The sequence below is a fragment of the Erythrolamprus reginae genome, chromosome 2 (genome assembly GCF_031021105.1).
Source record: "Erythrolamprus reginae isolate rEryReg1 chromosome 2, rEryReg1.hap1, whole genome shotgun sequence".
Classification (NCBI taxonomy): Eukaryota; Metazoa; Chordata; class Lepidosauria; order Squamata; family Dipsadidae; genus Erythrolamprus; species Erythrolamprus reginae.
The window spans coordinates 46380352-46397329 of record NC_091951.1 but is presented as its reverse complement, the minus strand read 5'-3'; the positions used below and the strand labels follow the sequence as shown (position 1 = coordinate 46397329).

General features: G+C 40.6%; 1 protein-coding gene across 2 annotated transcripts in view; it reads left to right on the top strand.

The window, feature by feature from the left end:
• The window catches only part of LOC139160337 (zinc finger protein 160-like), a 47334-nt gene that overhangs the window by 27528 nt on the left and 2828 nt on the right, over positions 1–16978 (top strand). Inside the window, exons 1-6 of one of the 2 annotated variants that reach the window (XM_070738101.1) lie at positions 6213–6286; positions 7753–8343; positions 9402–9516; positions 9636–9700; positions 11008–11137; positions 14630–16414. In XM_070738101.1, coding sequence (XP_070594202.1) covers positions 7942–8343; positions 9402–9516; positions 9636–9700; positions 11008–11137; positions 14630–16414 — 2497 coding nt within the window. In that variant the 5' untranslated portion in view covers positions 6213–6286; positions 7753–7941. Of the gene's footprint in view, positions 1–6212; positions 6287–7752; positions 8344–9401; positions 9517–9635; positions 9701–11007; positions 11138–14629; positions 16415–16978 lie in introns of those variants that run through there. The other variant, XM_070738102.1, reaches the window with a different exon arrangement.

Genomic DNA, 16978 nt, shown 5'->3' with positions numbered 1-16978 from the left:
AACATGCGACAATCCAATACTAAAACAACTAAAACCCTTATTTTAAAAACCAATCATACATACAAACATACCATACATAAATTGTAGAAGCCTAGGGGGAAAGAAGATCTCAGTTCCCCCATGCCTGACGACAGAGGTGGGTTTTAAGGAACTTACGAAAGGCAAGAAGGGTGGGGGCTATTCTAATCTTGGGGGAGTTGGTTCCAGAGGGCTGGGGCCGCCACAGAAAAGGCTCTTCCCCTGGGTCCCGCCAAACTGGTCGCTGGGATTCGTGCGGCAGAAGGCGGTCCCAGAGATAGGATGGCACACGTTTATATAATATTGAAGAAGAAAAATACATGGCTATTTTCCAAGATGTTGTATAAGGTGTTGGGAAAGATAAAAGAGAAACTGTTCTGTCCTGGGGCTGGCACTAATAATTAGATGTACACAAACTGCCGAATTTATAACAGGATTTAATATATTTAAAAGTTCCAATAGTCCTCAATAACTGGAGTAGCCAAAAACATTAGCAAAGTCAAAAAAGTAACTGTTTAAATCAAAAACTGAAAAGCAAGAAACAAGACAAACTAATTACACAAGGAATGGTATTGTTTCTCTGCAACAAGGTGGGGCATGCCTCACCCTTAAATAGTGTGAGGTGGTGACCCAATGACCCAACAGCATTACCTATCAGTGACCCTTCTAGCCAATCAGGCATCTCTTCTTTGACCTTCACATTCTGACATCCAGAAGAGGTTCCATCTCTGCCTCTGATTGGCTGAGCCCTGGACATGCTGTGTCATCCCCTGATTGGCTGAGCCCTGAACATGCTGTGTTCTTCCCTGATTCGCTGAGCTCTGGACATACTGTGTCATTCCTGACAGGAAGTACTGAAGGCCCTGGCCCCCCATAACTGTCCCTGTCAGGTGCTGCAACCATCACAGAAACACTATCTGAAAATACAATTTTGGTTATCTATAACGAAAGCACTAAATCATCCAAGTAGACTTAAATTGGGGAAATGTCCAACAATACAGTAGTTTTAAAAATGTAACCAAAAAAAAATCCTAATAAGAATCTCTCTTAAATTTTGGTTGCTCAGAAATAACTATTTTCCTGATGGTTATAACAATAGATGAGTGGAACAATTTGTCTCCAGAAGTTCCAACACTTTTTAAAAGAAGAGATTGAACAATCATTTGTCTGAAACAGTATAGGGTTTCCTGCCTGAGCAGTGGGTTGGGCTACAGGACCTCGAGGGCCTTTCCATCTCCGTTACTGTTCCAAGCCAAGAGTTCTGTAAATTCCTCCCATCTCCCTCTGGGAGCCTGGCTGGAGATTCTTACGCTATTTACTGTACGGGCAGGAGGTTGGGTTTTTTTTTCAGTAACTGCAGTCTGAGATTTCTGTAAATTACCTCCACACCCCGTCGGGGCAGCTGTCTGAAGATGTTTGAGCTGAAGAGCAGCAAGTGCATTTTTTAAAACTGCAAACGGAGAGCCTGCTTGGAGGCAATTTAGTTCATTTTTCAGCTGCAGTGAAATCAGCTGATCGGTGGTGGAAACAACTGGTCATCTGTAGGCAGTATGTCATATTTTTCATTCATTTAAAAATCCATTTGATTCAATTAATAAATTTGATTTTATAAATTTGTAAAATTGGATTCATTTGAAACAATTTTGAGGTACGAACCTAATGGAGGAATACCATTAGGTTCATACCTCGAGGAATACTTGTACTGTATTTCTACTTTTCCAGTTTCATCCATCCTGTTCCTTTAATAAAGTACCCAGATCTACCCACATGTCTGTTTTATTGGAGGATAGTTGGGTTTAGCTGCATGTCAACTTCCACATAGAGTAATGTGTAACGAAGACAGAACAGACCTTATGATTCTAGGAAAATTTCATCTTTGAGAGCAATGTAGGCATGATTCAGAACTTAGGATTTCACCTACACTCACTGAGAGGTCCTGCTCCCACTTTTTAGCTAATGGAAGCCACTGTTATCTCTAAGCTGTGCGCGCGGAACACCCCCCCCCCCCCCCGGTGCATTAATTTGTTGATGGCGTGCAAAGCCACGCCGTCCCGGATCGGTATTCTGTTACGGGAGGAGGAATGCAGGGCTCTTCTGGTGAAGTATCTCTGGACATTTTCGAGGGTGCTAATGTCTGAGATGCGGTATGGGTTCCAAACAGATGAGCTGCACTCTAGGATGGGTCTGGCAAAGGTTTTGTATGCTCTGGTAAGTAGTGTGAGATTTCCAGAGCAGAAGCTACGTAAGATTAGATTAACAACTCTTGAAGCCTTCTTGGCGATGTTGTTGCAATGGGCTTTGGCACTTAGGCCTTTTGTAATTAGGTCAAGGTGTCTCTTTAGTTCTGCCCTTAGTTCACGGGAGCGGATGTGTTGAAGGAATGAAAGGTAATATGGCTTCTCCCCTGTGTGCATCCTTTGATGGAAAGTAAGATTACTATGTTGGCTGAGGCTCTGTCCACAGTCCATGCATTTATATGGCTTCTGCCCTGTGTGGATCCTTTGATGAGAAGTAAGATGACCATGTCGGCTGAAGCTCTTTCCACACTCCATGCATTTATATGGTTTCTCCCCTGTGTGGATCCTTTGGTGGCACTTAAGTTCCTTGCTTGTTCTGAAGCTCTTTCCACACTCCATGCATTTATATGGATTCTGCCCTGTGTGGATCCTTTGATGGGAAGTAAGATTACCATGTTGGCTGAAGCTCTTTCCACACTCCATGCATCCATATGGCTTCTCCCCTGTGTGGATCTTTTGATGGGAAGTACGATCATTGCTTATTCTGAAGTCCTTTCCATACTCCACGCAGTTATATGGCTTCCTTGTGCATGCCCTTTTATTAAAAGTCTTGTTTCCATGTTCACTGAATTAATTTGACGTCTCTCCCCTATGAAAACCATTCTGTGACTCAGGAGACTCATTTTCTTGAGGAAGTGTGAATATCCAAGTTTTTCCTTTGTCTTTGCATAGATTGGCTTGTCCTTTGGCCTGTAATGGACAGGGTCCATTGACATCTAATATGTCCTTGAAGAGTCTTACACCTTTCCCAATATATTTATTCTTTAGTTTTCCTGGTTGATAAATAACCTTCTGAATTTGAACAACAATCGAAGATGAGCTTTCCTTATTCCAGTTATTTGACAGATTTCTTTCCTGCCTGTGGAATTCTGTTTGAATTGCAGGTTTCTTCATTACGTCTCCTTGCCCAAACACCTTGATTACGTCTCCAGGAATGCTATTGTCATTGTCATTATCACCTTCAAAGGGAAAGAGAAATGAAAATGAGAGAAACATTAGGGGAAAAGATCACTCTGTATTTATTTAGATATATGTAAAATGTAATATTGATATAAATAATTACAATTATATACTGACGTCAAAGAAGATTCTGGCTCTCCTTCAGGTTCGTGGCAGACATGTTTGCTGCTGCTCTGTACCGTTGGCTAGGGGCTTCCCAACTTGGGGAGAGGAAATGCCTCGCCTCGCTACCCTCCTGGTAGTCCCTCTTTGCTTCACCCCCTCTACCGGGGGCTTAGATCCAAATTCGGACCCTCAGTTGTGGAATTTTCAGAACGGGTCGCGGAGGTCATGGTCCCAGCTTCCAACCATGCCAAAGGAGGAACCGGAAGTCTGAACAATCACCAATCTTAAGGAATACAGTAAGATTTGTCAATTGTGTCAGGTTCCGGGAGGACATGGTAAAGAAAAACGCTCAACAATAATGTAAAGGCTATTGTAGTAGTCTACCTTCTGCATTCCGGCACTTACTAACAATCACTCAGTGCAGTTATTATGGTGAGAAATATTGTCAACATCACCAATGTTTTGCACCCACCATCATTTAAAAACCCCTACGCTCCACCTCGCAACTCTGCTCTTGGACTCCATCCCTCCAATTCATGCAATAGCTGGGCAGCCCCATCTGCATCACCATTTTGGCTGACAAGCCATGATTAATCCTGTTGTGAGTGTTCTGAGGATGAGGAAACAGAGGTTATCCTGGTTTAAGAAGGTTATCAGAAAGCATTAGGGACGAGAGCATAGGAGACTGATTTAGAAGTTAGTATTCAAAGTGATTCATTTTCAGACAATGGGAGAATATCTAACAGCCCATGGATAAATCCTAGGTTCAGGAGATTCGTAAAATGAAGAGAAGAAATTCTTGGGGAAAAAGTTCTGAATCTGCAGTTGTTAGAATTGTGTAAAAAGGCAATATGTCACTTCCAGGTAAAAAACGGAAAAGAAAGTGCTTTTGGACAATCTGATGATTGAAATATGGCGTGATTCATAGCTCCTGAAAAAGTAAGCTTTTGATAAATCATAACAGACTGTACTAATTTAGATTAACAAGAACACCGAGCAGAGTCCTTTTAGTACTGATAAACTCCTTTGCTTTATGAGAGATTTATAGCTTCGCCTCTCCAGCTTTTTAGCTTGGAGTGTGAATTTGCATCATAAAATAGTCACTGTGCATGATCTCACAACGCTGCTTGTATTGTTGCCATTTATATTCTGTGAAAAAGAGAATAAAGGATTTATTTGTTTGAAGATCAAAGCCTTGGGAAAAGATTTGTGGATTTGCATTAGCTGGACCAGAACAAATCCTAAGTGTCCAAAGTTGCTTTCGCACATGCTTATGTGTTCATGCATGCGTGGAACATAGGCACCGGCTTTTCCCTGGCTGCCTCTGAGCTGGGCTGAGACCTGGCAGGGCTAACAAATTGCTGTGAAGAATGATGCCAGCATAGTAGAGCACTATGCTGCATTATTTTTAATTATATCAGGGTGGTACCAGCTGTACTTTCCAGATTTCAAGTGAGAAATTAGATCCATAATTCCGTGTTGCCAAAAAGGCAGCTCACTAAGTTAACAAGTTGGCAGTGCAGTATTACTGAAGAAACATCACAAAATTAGTTTAATAATTCTTAATGCCTTTTTGGCAATGCTGTTACAGTGAGCTCTAGGACTTACATTGTTTGAGATTGATTGTTTGACTTGGCTTAGATAGTTTGAAATTGCAGGCAGCTGGCAGTCAGCAGAAGTGGCCTGCAGTACTTCACGCTAACCACTTTGCCCTGCAGCGCATAGGTCATCCATAAAGGCAACCAATGAAATTTGCATGTTGTATTCCAGTCAGAAAGTTTGGAACATTGCAAGGCCTATTAGAGGGTTGCGATATTGTTGTTTGTTATAATATAAGACAACATTAAAAGCCCATGAGAGCTGCCTGCTAATCTTTTTCAGGGCATGCAGAATCAAGAGAATCTCTCAAGTAAAAAATAAGCTGAATTTGTGTTTTTTTATTCCCTCTGTGGCTTTATACAGAAACTTTCTTCAAAACAGAATAGTGCCTATGGGTCTAACGCTGTCAAAAGTAATTGGACTCAGAAGGATTTTATTGATCAGGGGGAAAAACAGCATCCTCCTTTCCTCTGGGCCCCAAAGGGAAAATGCACCTTTTCTCCCGTTTGCAGCACACAGAATGCAGTAGAGCAGGGGTAGGCAAATTTGGCTCTTCTATGACTTGTGGACTTCAACTCCCAGAATTCCAAAACCAATCATGATAGCTCAGGAATTCTGGGAGTTGAAGTCCACATGTCATAGAAGAGCCAATTTTGCCTACCCCTGCACTAGAGACCTCTCTCTGCAAAGAGAAGACAACCCCAAAGGGCTTCAGCATTGGGGCACAGGTGGTTAAACCATAGGAGAACGAGAAGGAAGTGACGTCAATGAATCTTGCCCCTCTAGGATGCTGCATTCTCTTTCTTTTTAAACCCTTGAGCAGCTCAGGGGTTTAAAAAGACTGCAAACGGAAGAGTGGTGGAGGTGGGCGGGGAGGGTGGCTCTTCCCGTGCAAAGGGAGGCAGAGAGTTGTCGCGGTAGTGAAGGAAGGAGGGACAGATGCCAAATCCTCCTGCAGGTTCGATCTTCTAAATCCCGGTAGAGGGAGAGCCCGGACCCTATGTTACCCTGCCGCTTGGCTGGTAGAGGCAAAGCCGTGATCCAGACCAGCCACCTTGCTCCAGGATTAAATCCAAATCCTCGGAGAGGAAGAGATGTCCTGGGGGAATCCTTCACACACCCCGTATCCTCGGTGAAGTTCTTGGGTGTTGGGGAGATTGCTTGCACAGCAAATCTCGGAACAGGAGATAAGGGGGAAAAAAATTTGCAAGGGAGGAACTGCAGGTGCTTGTGCCCGCCTTCGCCTTCTGTGCTGGCTGGCACTAAAATAGGATTGGAATCTCAGCAGTTCAATTTGTCTTGAGAGGGTGAGTGAACCTGGGCATCATCAACCCCCGGTGTTTTTATTTTATTTTATTTTATTTTATTTATTTATTCATTCATTCATTCATTCATTCATTTATTTATTTATTTTGTCAAATACATAATACACATTGAAGAGAAAGATATGTAATAATATAAGTAAAGAAAAGAATAGAAGAAAAGATATTAGAAAGGAAGAAAAGATAAATGAGATGAGAGATAATTGGACAGGGAACGGAAGGCACACTGGTGCATTTATGCACACCCCTTACTGACCTCTAATGAACCTGGAGAAGTCAATTGTGGATAGTCTAAGGGAAAAATGTTGGGGGTTAGGGGTTGACACTACTGAGTCAGGTAATGAGTTCCACGCTTCGACAACTCGGTTGCTGAAGTCATATTTTTTACTGTCAAGTTTGGAGCGGTTAATACATTAAGTTTGAATGAAGTTTTTGTGAATTCAGCCCCTGCGTTACTTTATTTATTTGTTTATTACTATTATTATTATTTATTAGATTTGTATGCCGCCCCTCTCCGTAGACTCTTTATATATCGCTTCACAGTGCTTTACAGCCCTCTCTAAGTGGTTTACAGAGTCAGCATATCGCCCTCATTTTACTCACCTGAGTAAAAGGCTAAGTCAACCTTGAGCCTGGTGAGATTTGAACTGGTGAACTGCAGTCAGCAGACTCAGCTTGCACTACTGCACTTTAATCACTGCGCCACCAAGGCTCGTTTTAATTATTATCTAATTTATTTATTTTTTTGTTTGTTGGTTCAATTTCCCTGGCCACCCACAGAAATGTATTTGTGTTTGGAGTATGTTGTGTGAAGTTGCCTGCATGTAATTGTGCGATTTGGCTCTTAAAAAGCAAACCCGGAAGAAAGGAAAGTCGTAACATCCTAAACAGGGTCATTTCATTTTATATGAACGGAACTTATGTGAATGGAACTGAGAGCATATGCACCAAGACAAATTCCTTGTGTGTCCAATCACACTTGGCCAATAAATAATTCTATTCTATTCTATTCTTTCACAATTGGTTAACCTGTTAAGCATTTGGCATGTTGTGTGAACCCTGCTTGGTAGGTAGTCTTTGGAGAGGGGCGGCATACAAATCTAATAAATAATTTAATTTAATTTAATAATTTAAATGCAGGTGTGGATTTTTATAAAGCAAGACCTATCTTGATCACTTGGTCTCGGGGCATTTGAAACCTTCATAAATTCATGCCAGTTGTCCAAATGCTACAGTGGTCATAAATTTGAAAAACAGTTTTAAGCCACTGTTTCTGGTGCCATTGTAATGGTTGTAAATAAAGTGGGATTCAAAAAATAATTATTAGTCATTGATGCATAGGCACTAACTGCTCATTGCCTCTATAATCCTATACTATGTTAGAAACACTTTCTTCCATTGGGATAAGTGTTCTTCAGGGATTAAATCCATTGCTTTCTAATTTATCTCAGATACACAAATTGGATGCCATTTGTACATGTTCTTGTAGAGGCAAAAATGTCTCTTGAACAAAGACAACAGAATGACTTGTTCTGGTCATTAGTGTGGCTTAGAGGAATGGTCCTGTGAATGAAAAGGTGTTTGGAGATCCACAAGATCCCCTGGACCCATCTGGAGTTGCATTACAAGACAGAAAAAGAATGGAAAGTGAACCTTTAGAAAGTGAGGGAACTGGAAAAGGCCCTTCTGGTATTTGGCCTGGAAACCAAGGGAAGATTTGCGGAAGAACTGGGCAGAAAATCTCAGACATTCAGCCCTGGAAATTCAGGAGCGTCCAATATCAGGAGGATGAAGGTCCCCGAGGACTTTGCAGCCGACTCCATTACTTTTGTACTCAATGGTTGAGCCCAAAAAAGCACACAAAAGCGCAGATGCTGGACCTGGTTGTTCTGGAGCAGTTCCTGGCGCTTCTGCCCCTGCAGATGGAGAGCTGGGTGCGGGAGTGTGGAGCAGAGACCACCTCCCAGGCGGTGGCCCTGGTGGAAGGCTTCCTCCTGAGCCAGGCGGAGAAGGAGGAGAAGAAGGAGCAGGTTGAGTTGCAGGTAAGAGACGATCATCATAATGGGAGATTAGAAAAGATTTAAATGTAATGTCACTTTATCAGTGAGAGGGGCAATATATAAACTTAGTAAATAGATAATATACTTGAATTCTTAACCCTTCCCTACTGTTGTGGTTCGCTCTGGCCTAGCTCCTGCCCCAAGGACTGTGGATGTGGGGGAGACATCCACATGCCGCAGGCCTGCTTTGCTCCCGGTGGAATCTGCTAATGAAGGCTCCTCTGACCAAGAAGACATGAGTGACAGGGAGGAGGAGAGTGTGGCAAACAGCTCAGAAGGAGATCAATTATCAAGCTCCTCCTTGGATTCGGAACAAGAGTTAATGATACAGCCACGCATGCGGAGAGCGATGCATAGGCAACAACAACTGAGAGATTATTATCAAAGAAAATGAGGCCACCTGTGGTTGGGTGGGGCTGTGGTAATTAGTGAGGCTGCTATAAATAGCAGCCTATGGGTTTGGCCATTGTGGAGGATTATCTGATCATTGTGTTTCGTGACTGCTTTGCTAACTTCGACCTTGGTGTGTTGCTTTTTCCCCCACTTTGAAACTAAAGCAGAGCAAAGGGTGTTTCACTTTGTGAAAGAAGAAGGACTGTGAATTGCCTCACAGCTGCAAGCTAAGTATCTCAGAACTGATAAGGGACTTGTACCAATCACCAGTTTGGTTGGAGACAAGTGCTCTTTGCTATACAAAAAGAGTGCTTCGTTTATTTGGTATAAAGAACATTGTTTTGAATTTTCAAACGTGTGTGTGTCTGAACTTTGTATCTGTGAATTTTCAGGAGGATTCTATCAGAGACCTCGACAGAACACCTACCAGCGATCTATAGTGTTTATAATATGTGGAAAGGTTTCATTGTTATTTGGGACATTATTTCATTCTCCATTCTGCAAGAAAGATATGGGTCAGCTGTTTCTTCCTTCTTTCCAGCCTCACTGATGGACATTGGGGGCTTTTAATTGGTGTCCATAGAACAGGAATCCTCTTCATGATGTGTGATGTTTATTAATTCTTTTCTCCTGCCTATTATTTCAAGTCCTTTGCAGTGAAGATTAGAAATCCTGAGATAAAGAGGCATCCATCAAATCTCCCGCAAGAACTATTTTTCGGGAAGATCTGTCAGGAAGTTCCAAATCAGGACACCTCGGGAGGTAAAACAGAGGTCCTTCCTCTCCTAGCTTTCTCATCTTCTCTTTGTTTTCTCTTCATTAAAACACCTGTTCCTATTTTTTTTTAATTCTGCGGTTTTAAAATTCTGTCTGTCTCATAGGGAAGGATAGAAGGAAATTGACTGTTCCTTATGGAGCTGAAACAGTGATTGAATCTTCAACACAGGTAAGAAGAGAAATTTATTGGATTTTTATTCTGTCTTTCTTTAATGAAGCAAAGTACATAGAATTGTTTCCTTATATTTTACTCTCTTTTGGGGGGATGAGTTGTTTTTGTGGCCCTGAGCATATAGAAGATTCAAGATTCTTAAGAAACATTTTTTATTAATGACTAGTATTGAATCTCTTTGTAACTAATTTCTTTATAAAACCTTCAATGGACTTGTTTGTAATTCTTTGATTTGGAATTGTGCAAAGATGTCAAAACTAATTACTCATATGGGAACACTGCCACTTTTAAAAAGCTTTCTTTGCAATCAGTAATTATTGTATGAGCCAATTAAGCAGATCGGGTTAAAAGATAAGGCAGACTATAGCATTTAGCAATAGCATTTAGACTTATATACTGCTTCAAGGCATTTTGCAGCCCTTACAGAGAGTCAGCATATTGCCTCCAACAATCTGTGTCCTCGTATTGAACTCGGAAGGATGGAAGGTGGAGTCAACTTTGAGCTTGGTGAGATTCGAACTGCCAAATTGCAGGCAGCCAGCAGTGAGCAGATGTAGTCTGTAGTATTGAATTCTAACCACTGCGCCACTGCAGCTTCTTCTGCAAACAAAAGGAGGATCTGGGTCATTGACGGGTGAGGTTTTGAAAGCCCACCTGCCAATTGATTCTTTCTAGACATTGAGAGTCTTTTGATTGATGGATGGATAGATGGATGGACTGATGGACAGATAGAAAGAGGTAGATCAATTCATCCAGTGTGGCTACTTTTCACTGAATTGCACTGAAAGTCCTGCAGTATCAGTCAAGTGGACGAAACTTGCCTGAAATATTTCTTCAGTCTAAACAGCGGTTCTCAACCTGGGGGTCGGGACCCCTTTGGGGGTCGAATGACCGTTTCACAGGAGTCGCCTATGACCAGGGGAAAAGACAAATCTCCCATGGTGTTAGGAACTAAAGCTTTTACTCTGGCGCGTTGGAACATATTTTTACAATCCGACCAATCAGGCGTTAACAGTGGGGGTGTCCCTCTGACCTTCCTGCCAATCCGCTTAAAGCTCTGTTGGGAGAATTGGCGCTAGACTTATGGTTGGGGGTCACTACAATATGAGGAGCTGTATTAAGGGGTCGGAAAGGTTGAGAACCACTGGTCTAAAGTTTTTGCTTTGTCCTTTTCCCCACCTAAACCACAGACCATTTACCTAAGTGCATATCTTTGATTTTGGAATTTGTAAACAATATGTCAGGGTTTTTTTTACAATTCCTCCTTGATCTTTTTTGTACAATTCCCCCCCCCCCCCCATCAGGAGGGCCTTGTCCCCTTCGAGGAGGTGGCTGTGTATTTCTCCAAAGAGGAATGGTCTGTGCTGGATCCTGACCAAAAAGCTCTGCATTGGGAAGTCATGATGGAAAATTATAGGAACGTGACCACTCTTGGTAAGGGTTTCCTATTCTCCAATCAGAGAGTTTATTAAGACGTTTTGTAATTAGATGCTACAGCTATTAATTGATTGATTGTCCTTTGCACAGTCATACATATTTTTAAACTGGATTTGGCTTTTTAAAATCCACCTATCATGTCCTTTACAAGGACCTGGAATAGGCACATATTGTTATTTTATTAAAGAACTTTTTCCAAACTAAAACAACCATCCAAGTTTTGAATAGGAAATAAATACCAAGGTAACATAGTAATTGAATAGGGAAAATTATGAAGAAAGAAAGAAAGGGGGAAGAAAAAAAAAGGAACAGAAGGAGCTTCTGATCTTTTCCACAGCGGTTGCAAGCGCAATTGCATTTTAGCTTCTCTCTCAAAGGCTACATCATAGTTTTCTTCTTTCCATCTAATCTTCAAACCCATAGGTCACATGTTCATGCTCTCTTTTTCACAGCAAAAAGTCCATGAGGTTTCTAATAGCTAATAAATGTATATACTGTCATTTATCTAATGAAACATATCAATTTAGCCATCCATCAACCGTTTCTCCATTGGAGATATTTTAGAGTCCTTCCATCTTTTTACATATAATAATTTCTCTGTGGTTCTCATATATAGAAACAGACTCCTCTGACTTTTTTCTAGCTGCCTATCCATTACTCCCAACAGAGAGCGTTTTTGCATCAGTTGGAATTTGATTTTTAAAATTGTCTGTATCATATCTATTTGAATACAATTGTAATTTTTTTTACAAGTCCCTAAAGTATGAGAAAAAGACCCTTCATGTTGATCACATTTCCATCATTAGAAACATAGAAACATAGAAGACTGACGGCAGAAAAAGACCTCATGGTCCATCTAGTCTGCCTTTATACTATTTCCTGTATTTTATCTTACAATGGATATATGTTTATCCCAGGCATGTTTAAGTTCAGTTACTGTGGATTTACCAACCATGTCTGCTGGAAGTTTGTTCCAAGGATCTACTACTATTTCAGTCAAATAATATTTTCTCACGTTGCTTTTGATCTTTCCCCCAACTAACTTAAGATTGTGTCCCCTTGTTCTTGTGTTCACTTTCCTATTAAAAACACTTCCCTCCTGGACCTTATTTAACCCTTTAACATATTTAAATGTTTCGATCATGTCCCCCCCCTTTTCCTTCTGTCCTCCAGACTATACAGATTGAGTTCATTAAGTCTTTCCTGATACGTTTTATGCTTAAGACCTTCCACCATTCTTGTAGCCCGTCTTTGGACCCGTTCAATTTTGTCAATATCTTTTTGTAGGTGCGGTCTCCAGAACTGAACACAGTATTCCAAATGTGGTCTCACCAGCGCTCTATTAATTTGAATTATCAAAATTTTATTCAGTTTTGATAACCAGAGTCTTCGGAGAGGGGTGGCATACAAATCTAATATATTATTATTATTATTATTATTATTATTATTATCATCATCATCATCATCATCATCATCATCATCATTATTCTCTAGAGAAAGAAATGTATGTCTCATATCAATTGCAGTATAATTCTGTCTTTCTGTCTTTACCCTGCAATTAATGGGAGATACACATTTCTTTCTCTAGAGCAGCTTATTATTCACCCGCCCCCTTTTTCTCTCTCTCTCTTTAAAAGAAAAGAGCCTGGTGGAAAGCTAGCCGCCCCCATCTGAACTCACAACTCAGCCAATCCCAGTGAATGGCTACCAAAATGTTTACTGCCACACTGTGGGTGTGGATTATGCAGGACGCCCTGCATTTTCTTTCAACATCTTTCAGTGCAAATTGGGTGATCTCCATTTTCAGTACCCCACTGTGTTTCCCCCCATCCAGGCAGCAGCCCACCCTTGTGGGTAACCTTCCTCAGATCTTCCTTACATTGCAAGTAGAGCAATGGAAAAAACCCTGCAAAGACTTAGGGCTTGGAAAACATTCTTCTTTGCAAAGAGTAACAGTGAAAGAGCTTGCAAGCGAATAAAAGCTGGGAACATTGTTAGCATCTGGTTAGGGTTGAAAGAAACTTACTCAGAGCAAGTTAGAGTAATGAAACAAACCCTGCAAAGACTTAGGGCTTGAAAACATTCTTCACAGAGAGTAACAATGAAAGAGCTTGGGTACATTAATAGCACCTGGTTAGGGCTGGAAAGAAATATCTGGAACAAAAAAAGCAATGAAAAAAAACCCTACAAAGACACGGTTTGGAATACATTCTTGGCAGAGATTAATAATGAAAGAGCTTGCAAGTGGTAAAAGCTGGGAACATCGTTAGCACCTGGTTAGGGCTAGAAAGAAACATTTAGAGCAAATAGAGAATGAAAAAAAAATCAAAGGCAGGGTTTGGAATACATTCTTGGCAGAGATTAACAATGAAAGAGCTTGCAAGCAGTAAGAGCTGGGAATATTGTCATCACCTGGTTAGGGCTAGAAATAAACTTACTCAGAGCAAGTTAGAGTAATTAAAAAAAAACCTGCAAAGACTTAGGGCTTGGAAAACATTCATCGCTGAGAGAAACAATGAAAGAGCCTGCAAGAGCTGGGAAGATCGTTAGCAGCTAGTTAGGGCTGGGGGGGGGGGGGAAAGCTACATTCAGTGTATAAGACCCACCCTAATTATCAGCCTATCTTAGGGAGGGAAAAGGTGCGTCTTATGCACCAAAATACGGTAATGAGCCCTGGAATGAGGGGAAAAATGTGTCATTGTTCTTTTGCAAATATGCTGTGTAGCATTATTAGAAGAACTCTAGGTTTTTTTTCCTCTGTAACTACCATATGTGATTTTGGCAAGAGAAAAATGAAAAATAAAAGAAGGTAGGAAGATATCAGGGAATAGCGCAGCAGGTATCCAAATGAAATCAGAGCCGCTGACACGAACTTGTGGTTTTATATAAATAAATATATTTTACATCTATATTTACAGCAGACAAGATGTAAATAGGATCATCATGAGGTAAATTACAGAGTACATAGGATACACAGGAGAAAAAGGCCAGAAAAAAGGAAACTCCCTCTCCACATCCACCACAGCCAATCAGAGTGCTCCCTCTCCACATCCACCACAGCAAATCAGAGTGCTCCCTCTACACATCCACCACAACCAATCAGAGTGCAGATTGCCTCACACAGGAGCCAGCACTCTCCAACCAAACAACTATAACTATGTTCTGGCTCATTGTACAGTTGCACTGTTCCAGCTACTAAATTTAAATATCTTAACAGAAGAAAAGAAACATTTAAAAATTGATTTAGTTCTTAGAGGTCTCTGTTGGAATTGGCCTCTCTCCAATAAATGTTAGATTTTTCTCCTAATGTCTTTTTGTTATAAGGACAATTCTATTTAAAAAAAGAAGCTTTCAATATTTTCAAAGCTTTTATGGTTCATGAATGTTTCTATTCTGTGCTACGGCAGGCGCATAAAACTGCAAGATTATTGTTTCTGACATCTTTTTTTCCTAACCTTATTACCAATTCATTTCTCTTTTCCTTTGAAGGTACTTATGGACAGAAGAATAAAAATTTAGTTGAACCATTCCAGTTGATTAGACATGGAAAAGGAATTGAGAAACATGCAGTTCAAATGGAACTAGAAAATTCTGAGAGAAACTGGCATAAGGAAAGCTCATCTTCCATTAATGGACAGATTCAAGACTTTTATATCCAACAAGGAAAACACAAGAAAAAACATATCGGGAAAGGTGTAAGACTATTCAAAGACACATCCAATGTAAATGAACACTATCCAACCCAATCCAAAGGAGAAGATTCTACATGCAGAGACAATGGAAAACATTACAATGGGACTTTATTTTTTTCTCGAGAAAATGGGACTCTTACATCTAATAAAAGGATCCACACTGGAGAGAAGCCATTTAAGTGCATTGTGTGTGGAAAAGGCTTTAGCCAACAGAGCAATCTTAGTTCCCATAAAAGGATCCACACAGGGGAGAAGCCATATAAGTGTATGGAATGTGGAAAGACCTTTACTCAGAGTGTTCAGCTTACTTGCCATAAAACAATCCACACAGGAGAGAGACCATATAAGTGCAAAGAATGTGGAAAGAGCTTCAGTCAACCCAGTAGTCTTACTGTTCATAAAAGGATCCACACAGGGGAGAAGCCGTATCAATGTATGGAGTGTGGGAAAACCTTTACTTACAGTGGTCATCTTACTTCCCATAAAAAGATCCACACAGGGGAGAAACCGTATAAATGCATGGAGTGTGGAAAGACCTTTAGTCGTAACATCCAACTTACCTCCCATAAAAGGATCCACACAGGGGAGAAGCCATATAAATGCTCGGAGTGTGGAAAAGGCTTCTGTGAAAACTGGTCTCTTACTGTTCATAAAAGGATCCACACAGGAGAGAAGCCATATAAATGCATGGAGTGTGGAAAGGGCTTCAGCCAACATAGTAACCTTACTTCCCATAAAAGGATCCACACCGGGGAAAAACCTTATAAATGTTTGGAGTGTGGAAAGATGTTTGTTTATAGCAGTCATCTTACTTCCCATAAAAGGATCCACACAGGGGAGAAGCCATATAAATGTATGGACTGTGGAAAAACCTTTACTCATAACATTCAGCTTACTTCCCACAAAAGGATCCACACAGGGGAGAAACCATATAAATGCATGGAGTGTGGAAAGGGCTTCAGCCAACATGGTAATCTTACTTCCCATAAAAGGATCCACACTGGGGAAAAACCATTTAAATGCATGGAGTGTGGAAAGACATTTACTCATAGCAGTCAACTTATTCCCCATAAAAGGATCCACACTGGGGAGAAGCCATATAAATGTATGGACTGTGGAAAAACCTTTACTCATAGCATTCAACTTAGTTCTCATAAAAGGATCCACACAGGAGAGAAGCCGTATAAATGTATGGAGTGTGGAAAGGGCTTCAGCCAACATAGTAGTCTTACTTCGCATAAAAGAATTCACACAGGGGAGAAGCCATTTAAATGTATGGAATGTGGAAAGGGCTTTACGTATAGCAGTCACCTTACTTCCCATAGCTGGATCCACATAGGAGAGAAACCATTTAAATGCATGGAGTGTGGAAAGACCTTTACTTATAGCAGTCATCTTACTTCCCATCAAAGGATCCACACAGGGGAGAAGCCATTTAAATGCATGGAGTGTGGAAAGGGCTTCAGCCAACGCAGTAATCTTACTTCCCACAAAAGGATCCATACAGCGCCGAAGCCATATAAATCTCGGACATGTGGAAAGAGCTACAAGAGAAGCAATAACATAAAAGAGATACATTTAGGTGAGAATCTTTGTTAATTCTATGTTTAGTTGGTTAAACTTGTGCATTTCCTATTGATATACAGTGTTCCCTTAACTTTCGCAGGGGATGCGTTCCGAGACCACCTGCGAAACTTGAATTTCCGCGAAGTAGAGATGCAGAAGTAAATACACTATTTGTGGCTATGGACAGTATCACAAGCCTTCCCTTAACACTTTAAACCCCTAAATTACAATTTCCCATTCCCTTAGAAACCATTTAGATTATTACTCACCATATTTATTTATTAAAGTTTATTAAAAAATATTTATTACAGGTGGACATATGACGTTATCGGGCGGGAAAAACCGTGGTATGGGGGAAAAACAAAGTATTTTTTTAATTAGTATTTTTGAAAAACCGTGGTATAGACTTTTTGCGAAGTTCGAACCCGCGAAAATTGAGGGAACACTGCATACTGAAACTAAGTAGGGAGGGTTTTTTTAAATTTGACTTTTATAATTGATGAATTTACTGATAAAAATAAAAATAATGGGAATACACTCTTAATTATAAACGGAATTTTTAAAAATACTGTCACCTACT